The following is a 12,714-nucleotide window of genomic DNA, read 5'->3' on the forward strand; positions in this document are numbered from 1 at the left end:
TGTTTTCCTATTTCAGTGAACATCAGAGAGGATTTTAGCCTCTGGTTTGTAACACTGTGTATTCCAAATAAAACCTGAAATCAGACATTCCAGATTCTCCTATTACTTTGAGTTGGAAGTACAATGCCACATCTTCTGTAGCTGGGCATGTCCTTTGCTTCCTCAGTTTGTGTTGCTGCTGACAGATGAAGATGACCCTACTTGCCTTTGCTTTTGCATCTGTTAAAGCATGTCACGAAGATGGATTAGTAGCACTGCTTAATTTACTATCAATACCAGCATCCTTAGCTGTAAATAACTCACCTCAGGTCAAATAGCAATGTTTTTTGACATTCGTATTATGAATTTATTTAATTCAACCTGAGTCCTTTAAGAGTTGTGGCACAAAGCAGGAAACATTATGGTATTGACTCAATGCTTAAAATAAATTTGGTCCACAATTCATTTGAGATTCCTCTATAGATTGTACCACTTTGTTATCCTTCAGTGTTTTACACAGATGGATGAAGGAGCTCAAAATGCAGAATAAAGAAGGAAGAGGTAGAAGGAAAATATCAGGTATATAATCAGAGCACGATACACAGTTGAAATCAGCAAAAGTATGATGCATATGAAGAAGAGGGCATAAACACTAAGAAAAAACATTAACGGTAACCTTGTGCAAGCCAAAAAAACCCCAGTTTATTGTTCCATCCGTGTACAATGAATTCAACCCCAAACTCTCAGAACTCGCAGTAAGGATTCCTAGCTAACATAGTCAGCTATAGCTCAGGCCTGAAGTCTCTGTCTCTGTACATGCACACATGTACAGTGTACGGCCAGACATCTTTCTGCCTCTCTGGATATACATTCCAATCTCTGTGAATGGGAGCATGCATATATGTATATAAGTATACACATAGGCATGTATTTTCACAGTTCCTTTGAAAGTCATGCAGATTAAATGCAGTCCTGTTGAACAATGAATAATAACAAGACAATTAGTGGCTGAGAAGCTGTACGTATATACGTATGTTCAAGGGTAAATCTGCCAAAGTACAAAAAATAAGGGCTTAAATGTCATGAGGACCAGTTAGCGCAGGAATCGACAGCAGCTGGAGTCTAATCATGCACCACTACCATCAGAGGCAGCTTTGCCAGCGATGCTCTGAGTGCAGGACTGACACCTGGCCAAAGCCCAGGAGAACACCTTTCTTTATGCCCTAAATGGTGAAAAAGGGATGCTGGTAACGGTGAATCTTCCCCTCCAATGACACAAACATTTGTTGTTCTTCCTGCCCCTGTCATCTGTACCGTATTTACCCACTTCTCACTGCTGTCTGGAATCTTAAATGGAATTTACCTACATGCTTATGTACTACGTTACCTTCAGTAGTTTCCTCCAAATACCTCCCATTATTCCTTGCTGGCCTGACGAAGGCCACTTTCCCTCCTCCTTGCTGTTTCCCATCCTGTTACCGACACACATTTTACAGCTGAAGATGTGCTTCTGAAACCTGTAGCTGCTCCTCAAAGTAGAGAAGCTGATCCACTTCAAAGCAATCGCTTGCTCTAGAAACCAGTTTCTCCAGGTGTCTCTTGATATCCTCCTCACTGGCATTCTGCTGTCTCGCTTGCTTGAGATAGCTGTACACAGACTCAAATACCTCTGCTCCCAGCTTCCCAATGGCGGATCTGTGGATAAATATGACGTAAAAGTCAAGTAAAGGTTAATTCACATTATATATTGATACAAGCAACAGCAAAAATAGCAAAAATACTGATATTTTACAATTTTGTAGCTACCTGTAATTAGAATGATATAATGATGCACTTTATTTGTCCGACAGTACAAGAAACTAAAATTTCCTGGGGAATTTCTCTACAATTGTTTTGTTATACAAAGAGCCCAGAATTAAAAATCTGGCCATATAGTAAAGTCATGGGAAACATGGCCATCATCATTGTTACAAAGCAAGATTCCTTTTCGTGCCGAATCTGACACATCGTTTTATCTACAGCAAGCCCAATATGCACACGTGTACTATTGCCTCTGGATTTCATCAAAACCAAAAGGAGCACCCCCAGTCAGCCATATACCAGTGGCATTTTATGTCAGCAAACACTTTTCAGGATTCATTGCTTTATTTTAGCTTTTATCAAACAAGGAAACCATTGTACAAGACCAGCATGAGCTAACTGACACTTTTTTCTTTTCCTGCAGCACTCTCCTTTTATCAGAGGACAGATCTGTAATTCAGTGACAAAGAATACACTCACAGGATCTTAATGTTAATTTACAAAGAAGATCCATTTGCATAGTGCAAGACAATTAACAGAACTTCTTTTTCTAAAGGCAAACATCTTTAAACTCATGTGTCACAAGCCACAGGTAACAGAAAACTTTCCACTCAGTGATGGGTTCATAATATTTTGATGAAAATATTGGACTAATCTCCCTTCAGCATATCAGAAACTACCTGCATACTCTGCACGTCTGCTACTGGAACTGCGTTGTTTTCTTTCTTTTGTATGTTAGAGCAGTTGAGATTTGATTGTGTCTAACTTCAGACTCGCACATTTCAGAAATAACCATGTCCTTCACTTAGAAACTGAGCTGGACTAACTGGGATCGCCTTGTGGAAACATCTGCAATTTGCATTAAAAAATGTCTTATTTTGGTTAGGTAAAGCTGTGGTAAGCAGCTTTTCCTCCCTAGCATTTTGTTAGGATTTCAATAGTATTCTGGTTCGGGGGGGGGCGGAAGTTGGTTGGAGAAGGGTTTTCTTTCTTTTTCTCAGAAAATCCATTGTGGCATGAAGACCTCTTCAGTAAACCTCCTCAGCCTATCTGAACAAGGCTTGTCTGACAAATTATTCATACATACTAAAATGAACTAATGGTATCTGAGACTCTAACGCTCTCACACATTTCTCAAGCATGACGCGTATTGTGTCTCTAGCATTTCAAAACACTTGATGCCTTAACGCTTTGCCCAGTGGTAATTCTTTCAGACAAAAAGGAGGTACTAGGAAATGAACCGCATAGCATTCCGTAATTTCAGCCTGAATGTTCCCTTTCCATGGAGTCTCTGTCACACACTGCTTTCTATAAATTTAGACTATGGCAAAATGAGAGGATGGCCTCCTGCCTGCAGGGCAGTGCCCGCTGCCCACGGGGAGCTGCCTGTGGCCCTGGGCTCATGCTGCCTGCAGCAGGGCCCCGGCCAGCGCAGAGCTGGGATGTGCTTGGCTCGTGGCCCTCACCAACATCACACACTCCAGTTGTACTGGATTTTTGCTGATTTTGTACTGGTTTTGCTACGTGTCTAACAGCAGAGCAAGGCCAACTGTTGTAAGCTGGTAGCAGAATCACCTTAAGGGGTGGCTGCTTTTCATCTGCGGTCATCCTGTTATTGCTGAGGAAGAACATCGTTACAGTGAGACTGCAGCCAGTAACGTCTCTACGTTATGTAAATCGCTCCATTCTTAGAAAACCGTTGTGACAAATTTTACCTTATTGTTTCCCTGACTCAATTCGATACGAAAGCATACAGTTTCCTTAGTAATACAGAGCCACTTTATTAGCATATAACAGACTTCTGAAAAATCCTGTTATATATAGTAGGACCTACTACTGATCTAACACAGTATTTTTGCCTGAAGGAAACCCTAGATGACTGCTCTGATATCACAAGAAGGAAATGCTTCTCCTCACATCCCGCCTGCTCCCTGCTTTTCTGCAGCTCGGTCATGTCCAGCTGTGATCCCCACTTCGGCTACACGTTACCCCTCCTGTTGGCTCCTGACACAGCAGCGGATCGGGAACTGGGGGCAGAGAAAGCCAAGACCCAAGGATCAGAAGCCACAGGGCCAAGCTGGAATCGCTGCAGGTCCAGACCTGACTCTGTCGTGTTTCCCGTAACTAGAAAGTGCCCTTTTTTTTCTACCAACAGTGCTGTTTAGGGGAAAACTAAAACTGTTTAAAGTGATTAATTCTCAGACACCGGAAACCTAGGGGTTAGATTACCACAGAAAGCTAAGGAGGGGTTTGTTTGGAAAATAATGCACATTTCTTCACAAAACTTCATCAGAAATATCACACTATCTCCAATAATTAAATATCCATACACGAGGAGCTATTTTGAAACGACTGCTACTTCATCAATGCCTTTACTGACTCCTCTCTCCCTCTTAGACAACTACGTTCAATTTTTTGGCAGTCCTGTCTATTTAAAGATGAAAAATTAAGCAAACACATACCTCAGGGAGTATTGCTTCTGCTAATAAATGTGACCTGCAGACTTGAATCTGTTCAGTTAAGCCTGACAGATCATGCAAATCATCCGATCTCTATAATAGCTGATACAATAGAATTACGGGAAAAAAACGTTCATAGGTTGAAAATTAAGGGGTGGGTAACAAAAATTATAACCTGCTTTTACAAAAGAAGACATCAGGCTCTGTTTGGACTTGAGAGCTGCATTAATGTGAGTCTGCTACCACATCATGCATTTTCTGTCACAGAGGCAGAAGTGTGGGATCCAAGACAGTAAATGTCAGACAGACATTACTGAGTGAATCTGTTATCCTGAGGGAGGGAGGGGGAAAGCGGCTTCCTGGAAGGCGAATTTTGCACATTATGGCCCCGATCCTGTGCTAGTGGATGTTTCCATCCCTGTGAAGTCCTACAGAGGCACAATTATGGATTTTGCACTGCCCTTCTGTTTATAGTTACTTCTATTTCACACAAAACATGGGGCAACTGTATTTACAGTTTTGAAATGGTTAAAAGCCTTACCACTAAACAAGTACACAGCGCCCATTTACACTCCCATTTGGCTGTGTTTTCTGATTTACTGGAATTTACTATCTTCATGCTATCTTATCGCTCGCTCACCTACAAATTCACTATTTTCCCCCAGAAATGAACCATCGTCTCTTTCTCAGCCAAGACAACACAAGCAAAGGGGATACCTGACGTTTGGGATTTCATTACTCTGACAAGCTTTGTGGGACAGAGCCCCATCCCACACTGCCCTTAATTGTTTTTCACTATGCTGGTATCAAAGGAGTTACATCAGGCTCTACCATCCAAGGGTCTGACCCAGGATGATATGCACTAATGTGCTTAAATGTCATACCTCAGATTGTTCTTTCTTTTGTTTCACTGTGTTACAAAGGCTTAGATATATTGAGGGTTTCATTGCTGGCATCTGAGCACTCTGTTTCCTAACTTTTAAGCATCTTGTTCATGCAACGAAATTCACAGCTCTGTGGCTGAACCCTAAGCTCCCTGTACAGTGCAGTCACTCTAGAAAGGCATTCACCCAAGACAACAGCCCACCACAACTGAAGAAAGGCACACCCTAAATCTGACACCTGTCTGGCTTTAGTAAAGTTGGGAATCGTCTCTGTCCACCCAGGACTTGCAGCAATGTATCGTGACCACACAGGTACCCAGGTGTCCCCTTTTATCCCAGGGTCCATGGTTACAGCATTCACCCAGAGAGCTGGAAACCTGGGAGTAGAAGCAGCTTCAAACCCACACCTCCCAGAGCAGTACCATAGTCACCAGTCAGATTGGAGGACAAAGGTCTGATCTTCACCTTCATCCTGATTTGTATGAAAGCAGATGTATTGGGCCAGAAGAGAATGAGCAATGATGGAGGATAACTCTGGATAGACTGGGGACCAAGGACAACACTGGAGGTATATGCAAAGGTTATTTGCATGAAACAGCGCCAGATAAAATAGTATGAGCTGTCCTTGGAGTCCTTCAGTCCTTGGGACCGAAATACAGGTTATCACATGTAAGTGAGTGCCCACAGAGCATGCTTTCTCACTGCAAACTGCACGAGATCCAACAGTGAGCCCAGCTTCCCTCACTCCTGGCTGCAGAGAGCAGGTCCAATGCTCCAGACAGAGGAGGCACAGGGCTGGGGACATCCATAGCCCGGAGGCATGCTGCGACCACCAGCCTACTGGCTGGAGAGCAAATATTGCCAGTGATCCATGCCATCCATGGAAGCTGTGGTCTGAAATAAAATGCCTCTTGCTGCCAGCAGCTTTTGTGCGGCACGCAATCCACGCCTAGAGAAAATTAACCGGAACAAGCACCAAAGGCCACAGAGGCAAAGAGATTTCTGATTTGTTTGGATAATGATGGGGTTTGGGCATGAGATAGGGACTTGGTTCTATCAAGGGTAAAGCACTTCTAAGCATGTAAGAAGCAGTAGGAATATCAGCAAAATCATAGGCACTTATCATTTTGACTCACTGCCAGCGCTAGAGGGGAGCTAAATAGGAGCCTTGAGAACAGCAATTTTATACTCAGGGCATCTAAAAATGTTCCAAGTCATTTAGTGGATCTGGGCCCAAATGAACTTATCAGGCTATCTGGTGATTTGCAGTTGATTTCCTACACATCAGTGCAAAATTACTAAAATTTGACAATGTAATAATGTTGTGTTCTCAGCTGGCTGAGGAAGTTGTAAATCTTTCCCTGGGTGAACAAAAAATTTTCTGTTATCCTGCGGGTCTTTATTTTGACTTTTCTGTTACTAGCTACGTATTAACATTTCCTTTCTGGTCTGGAGATCAATTACAATACACCTACCTTTATGCAGCACTGACAAAAGCCACAAAACAAGATTAATGCTTAAGTTTGCGCCCCTCCGTGGGCGCTAGCAGCTGGGTTAATATCTCTCAACAGCTTGTCATTGCCTGCCTTGAAGGATAAGTATGACACAAATCAGCAGCTAAGGGGGGTTTCAGCTTCTCACTTTCCAATGTCATTCAGCATGACAGTGACTATCATTTAAAATCATTCTGCTCTCCCTCATCCACCCTCAAACGGAAGACGCAGTTTTTGCTCACAAACACCGAGTTTTTGCTAGTGCCTCTGGGGCGCTGTGGTGCGGTCCGTGCTCGGGAGCAAGGAGAGGCTCTGCGGCTGCTGAGTCAGCACGCTTTACGCAAGTCACTACTGAGCACGGAGTGATACCATGAAAGTCCCTCCGGGTCAGGCATCTCACCGCTGCCATAGCAGACAACAAACACATGGCTCCTAAGCCAACCACAGAAAATTCAGTTATTTCAAAGTAGTAATGTTATTCACGGCTACCTCAATTTAATCCTTAATAAAAGAAGTTTTCTGTACATGGAATATCCATACCAGTGGGCTTTCGGACATAGACAGGCCACCTGCATCCTACACCAACAAGCATATTGTAAAGTAGGAGGCAAATCTGTTGTGATTAGGGCTCATGGGGCATGAAAACAAGTGCAGGGATCTTTGAAAGAACAATTGTGGCAGATTTCTCTGAATTATGTTCTCTGTTACCCAGGGGTATCCCTATGGAGTCCAGCAGTATTACTTGAGATTGCCATCAATACATCCAACTTTGATTTGTCCCTCAACATGCCATTTCTAAGCATTTATTTATTAACCTTATATTTCCTTTTAAAGCAGAGTACAATCATGCCACTTCACAGCTAACCAGTAGTAACATGAATCTTGGTGAAAAAGATTGTTACATTTATCTCCTAAAATGACTCTGCAAAAGAATCAGGAAATTATATATCTTTGATCTCATACAAAATACTGTTTTCTAACTGTACCAGAAAATCTTAGAATATCTGCTACAGCATCCCTGATTCAGTAAACAAACAGGTTTATCTCAGTTACAACACAAACGGTCCCGTTCCTCTCAGGTTATCTTGCTGTCATTCGGTATGTTGGTATTACTGACTATGAATGATTAAAACTTCTCTGAAACTGGAAAGAAACTGCTCTGGGTTCAGAAAACTGCATTTGCAGCAAAGCTTGTCTGTTGCTTTATAAAGACCCTTTGAGATCTGCTAGGAGAAGTGCATTAAAAGTTCCATGATTTATTTTTTAGGAAATTATTTCTAAAGGCAGGGCAATACCCTTCTAGTTCTGACAGCTGTTCAATCTTGGGAATGTGAAAAGTACGTCAAAGTCTAAGAAAAGGGCTTATTTAAAAAAAAAACAAACAAAGAAAGAAAGAAAAAGAAAGAATTATTATATAAAACCTAGTAAAATAAAATTGGAATAGTTAATATTAGCCCCTGCCTTCACCTTCAAGCCTCAGTGGACTTTTTCATTCAGCAGTAACATGATGAAAGTCAATTTCTTCACTTGAAGACACAACAATAATTTTCATAATTCATCCTTAATTACTTCATAATTTCTGAATTAAAGCACCTTAATTTGATTGCAAACAAAACTCTCTGATGTCCTACTTCAAAGACCAGCAAAATCTAAAGCATATTTAGGACATGTTTTCCCATGAGCTAAGCAGGATCTTATTATTAAAAGCTGAAGACACACAGCTGAAGAAATATCAACAATAATATTCTCCATGCATCTCATTTTCTGAGCTAAATGAATTTGTAAAATAGTAATTGAAGCTGACATCTGCTCTTGGAAGAAGCGTGAAACAGAATTTGGAGCTGCTAGTTGAATTCTAGCTCCTACTAATTTAGAATATAGTTTGTCATAAAAGGAGATTTTTTTTAGGTTTTTCCCACAGGAAAGAAACCAAGTCGCCACAAAACATGGTCATTTAAATCAAACCTGAATACTGCAATTTTAAAGTCTTCCAAATTAACAAATTTACTGCCAATACTAAAAATGAGAGAGGAAACAAGTTAGTTTATATTGAGCTATTTTTCAGGTAAGATGGGTGAAAATCATAGCATTTAGTGCCCATGAAGAATTATCTGAAACATACTTCCCCAGGCTGCAGTCTCTGTAAACATTCTGAGATTTCCTCACCTCGGTAAAATTATTTGTAACAACATCTGGTTTTTAACAGTGTCATGGCATACAAAGAGTCTTTGAAAAATCATCAGTTTACCTCATCCAGCATCACTGATCAAGATCAAGTGAAAATTCAAGGCACATTTAACACATACCTGATGCCGTTTGCTTTGTTTAATCAATGCATTTGGTTTAGACAGACGTGTCTGAAAAGCAGCACAATATACTGCTCCTTCTTGAATGTGGGCATGCAAGGATACAGTAGTTATCTCTGAAAAGTCAATAATCATATACAGTTCTCATAAGAGTTTAAGCATGTAACTGCAATCACTTGTATTTGGCTGTGTGGTAGTTCAGAGTTAATGCCGATTTCCTTTTATGTGGCTTGAATTCTGGGGGGAGGGTCTCTCCTGTTTTAGGGTCTCACACCAAAATGACCGTTATAAAACTAACAATTTGCCCATTAGAGAAAGGAAAAGATACAGCCTTATGCATTTCAATAAAACAATCATAACACTACATATTACAACATATATTTTGGTCAACCTGAACTTTGTCTTTAGCTGTATTGTATTAAATGTTAATATTTGATGTAAAACAATGCATTTCTGAGTTACCAATAAGCCAGTCCCATCAAAAGACTGTCAACACATCAAGCATGTCAATGGAGAGATTAATGTAATCATGTGGTATGGAGCTGGACAATTCTTGATAGAAACATCACAAGCCCCACAGTGATTTACCAACAAAACCCTCAGCTGGGCTTGTGTACTGTACAGCAACAGAGGGAGATGAAGCAGCACTCAAGCACTGAACTATGCTAAACAACCAGAGGAGATTATCACAAAAGTAGTAAAGTAGTAATACTTTTAAGTAATCCAATCGATCAGACATTTTAAAAGTTAAAAATAAAAACAACTGATAAACATCTGCTGTGGATCTTGATATCCCCAGTTATGATAAGCATATATGCACGTGTATATGTAAACACAAAAATATATATTAACATAGACACAAATAACTCTTTGTGTAAAGCTTTTGTACATCAAACAGTTGGGGCTGGTTCACATCTGTGTCCACTGGAAGGGGCCTGAAGGTAGATGGATTAAGTCCACAACTTCTTTCAGGTCCCTTTCCCCATCTGTAGCCCTGGAAAAAGTTCATAGCACGAAACAGGATTAAGACCAATTCATGTTCTGGCAGACCCACACAGTAACTACACCATACAGCAGAGAAGAAAGAAAAGCAATTGCCAAGTATTACCAACTACAGACAGAAGATCTATGATTTTCAGAAAGGCCTAGGAAGGTTTATGCATTCAGTTTCTTTTGGCTCTTCATCAAAACAAGTCAAGCTTTACAGAGCTATTTAGGCATTTAAAGAGGCAGATAAGAGGTCTTGTCTTTTTATTTTTTCCCAACGAATAAACTTTTAATACTTAAACACTTTTCAAAACAGGACCCTGGTCATTCTTCTATCTCAAATCTCTTTGAAAATCAAATAATACTACATCTAGCTGCCTGAAAATATGGCATATGAAAGACTAATTAAGATGTGTATTAATATTTACAAAAACATAACAATGACAATATAGTATCTAAATAATTTGTTTGGGCTAGTAGATTCACAAAGATAAAACCCAAGCTTGCTTTGAAACACGACTGAACCAGAAAAATTACCATTAAGCTAAATGTATTTTTGCAATACTCTGCTCTTCTCTCAGGATAAAAATTATTCTTCTGCAGAAAAAAGTTAATGGAGATACATGTCTAAGTTGTTACCTTAAAAATAAGAGCAAGGTTAGGCCTTACAATTACTAGTATCCTCTGGTTTTATCCCAGTCTCTGGCTACATCTGGTTAATGCAAACATAGTACGTGTACTGCTGTAAACACAGTGCAGTTGGTTTGGTATCTCCAAACTCTGAAGCCCAACAACTCACGAAAATAAGCTGCTCCGCAATAAGATTCACTGCAGGAGACAGATCTGCGACAGAGCCACCCTCAATACTGCTGCACCCTCAGAAGTGGCGGCTGCTCCCTGTGGAGTGATGGCAAATGCAGTGGTTTGCGTCTGCTAACCTCTCCTTCACATAAGATAGTTTGCATGTTGCCCAGGCCTCTGCTGTTTTACTCCATGGGCTATTTTTTACGATATCAACTCCGCATTGCTCACCTCCTTCCACACGGCGAATATGAGATGCATACCTTAATGACTTATGTATACAAAAGGAAGAAATCAGTGTGATGATTGAGAAAAAAATGTGGTAAAGAAAAGAAGGAAAAGGACAGATTTTTCTTACAGACAAGTACAGTATTAAGAGTAGCAAGCAGATGAAGACAGAAGCAATGTGCGAAACAGCAAACATCGGTAGCCCTGGCAAGGGTTTGGTGAATGCCCTTTGCGTATTCCCTACCTATATTCCTCCCAAATGCCTCTGTAAATCTCCCAAGGTCGCAATGCTGCATCTAGTAAACACTGTCAAGATTCTCCAGGTGGTTCTGTATTGAAAACAGACTATATAATTAACATCGCATGAAAGCATTCTCACATTTGCAAACTATTGACAAAATCAAGGCGCTAGAAAACCGAACAGCTCAATCTATGTATTATGTATGCACAGCACGAGAAACTAGAGACATCATGTTTTTTGTGGAAAACAAGAAGATGTATTACTCTAATTCTCCTAATGTTTTGAGTGTTTGGGGCTACTTGACATTTTAAAATGAGTGAGTCTATACTTATAATTTTATGTGTTTCATTACTGGATAAAAACTCTCTCTAGTGCTAAAGTAATTATGACATTACTGTCCACTCTAAAAAAAAATCCTTAGAAATTAAAAATAACAGAATGGCTAATAGATCTATGACATTCAGCTCAGCAGAGAAGCTGAAAAAGTCTGAATTTTCTTTGCATATCTAAGTAAATTCACAAAATCTTACACTTTAGGGGTTGGACCTGAGGTCTAAGTAACATGCAAAATGAGAAGCAAGATAAGCATTCCACGAAAATACATCAAAGTTTAATCACGCCCTGTTGTGCGTTAGCTAATAGATACACTCACTCTATTCATTCCAAAGGCTAAGTAACGCTGCTAAGAACTGCTGAAGTGATGGCATTGGCAGGTGACGTGCTCTTCCCATCGCCAGATGCGGGATGGAGAGAAGCAGTATAAGCTTTTAAAAGAACAATCTACAATTTGCAAGAAATACAAGTACAGACAAAAGCAAAGTGAACGATCACCCAGCCTAACTTTATACACTTGCCTTAGTTGGCTACCACCTTTGGCACCCGCATGAGAGGAACAAAACTCTTACAGGTAAATTCAGAATAGGAGCCTAGAACATATGCTCTGAACTATCCTGTGTCTTTCCACAAAGTGGGCCTTGAGCAGTTCATAGGAAAGGTTGCTAGAATTGGCCTGTGTGAATATTCCCCTGTACAACTACTCCATCCAATGACTGATTAAGCCAGGCAGTCGAATATTTGCCTAACCTTAGGCATCTGTTGTCTTTCTGAAGACAATGGACTACTTGTGTTTAACATCGTGTACATGCTGAAGTACTTTGCTGAACTGGGGCCTTAATCTTTGGCACCCTTACTAGGACAACAAATGAAGCATCAATATTTGTGACCAGTTTGACACTGAGATACAGTAAATAACCTAGTATTGATTCAATTTAGGCTACATAGCTGGGGAGACTACTTCAGAGAAGCCAACAGACTGGTTGAAAACCCAAAAACATTTGGATTACTGACCTGGGATTTTAATATGTAATTTCATTTCCCATAATCATCGGGCTAGAGCAATACATACACAACAAGCAAACAAACAAACAAAAAACTGGTAAAACAGACTTGCTGCCAAATACCTTTCAGCAGCAGCTGTTCAATTCCTACATTGCTTGGAGCTTGCAGGGCAGCACATTAAGATCTATATAATCAGTA

The 12,714-nt window shown here is 40.4% G+C and overlaps 1 protein-coding gene across 7 annotated transcripts in view; it reads right to left on the bottom strand.

Annotated features, from left to right (window-relative positions):
- Window positions 1–320: 320 nt before the first annotated feature.
- Window positions 321–12,714, bottom strand: part of NEK11 (NIMA related kinase 11) — a 102,647-nt gene continuing 90,253 nt past the window's right edge. For 6 of the 7 annotated variants that reach the window (XM_075418894.1, XM_075418899.1, XM_075418898.1 and 3 more), the window contains one exon: window positions 321–1,674. In XM_075418894.1, the coding sequence (XP_075275009.1) occupies window positions 1,358–1,674 (317 nt within the window). In that variant the 3' untranslated portion in view covers window positions 321–1,357. The remainder of the gene's footprint in view (window positions 1,675–12,714) is intronic. The other variant, XM_075418895.1, reaches the window with a different exon arrangement.

This window comes from Opisthocomus hoazin, chromosome 4 (assembly GCF_030867145.1).
Source record: "Opisthocomus hoazin isolate bOpiHoa1 chromosome 4, bOpiHoa1.hap1, whole genome shotgun sequence".
Lineage (NCBI taxonomy): Eukaryota > Metazoa > Chordata > Aves > Opisthocomiformes > Opisthocomidae > Opisthocomus > Opisthocomus hoazin.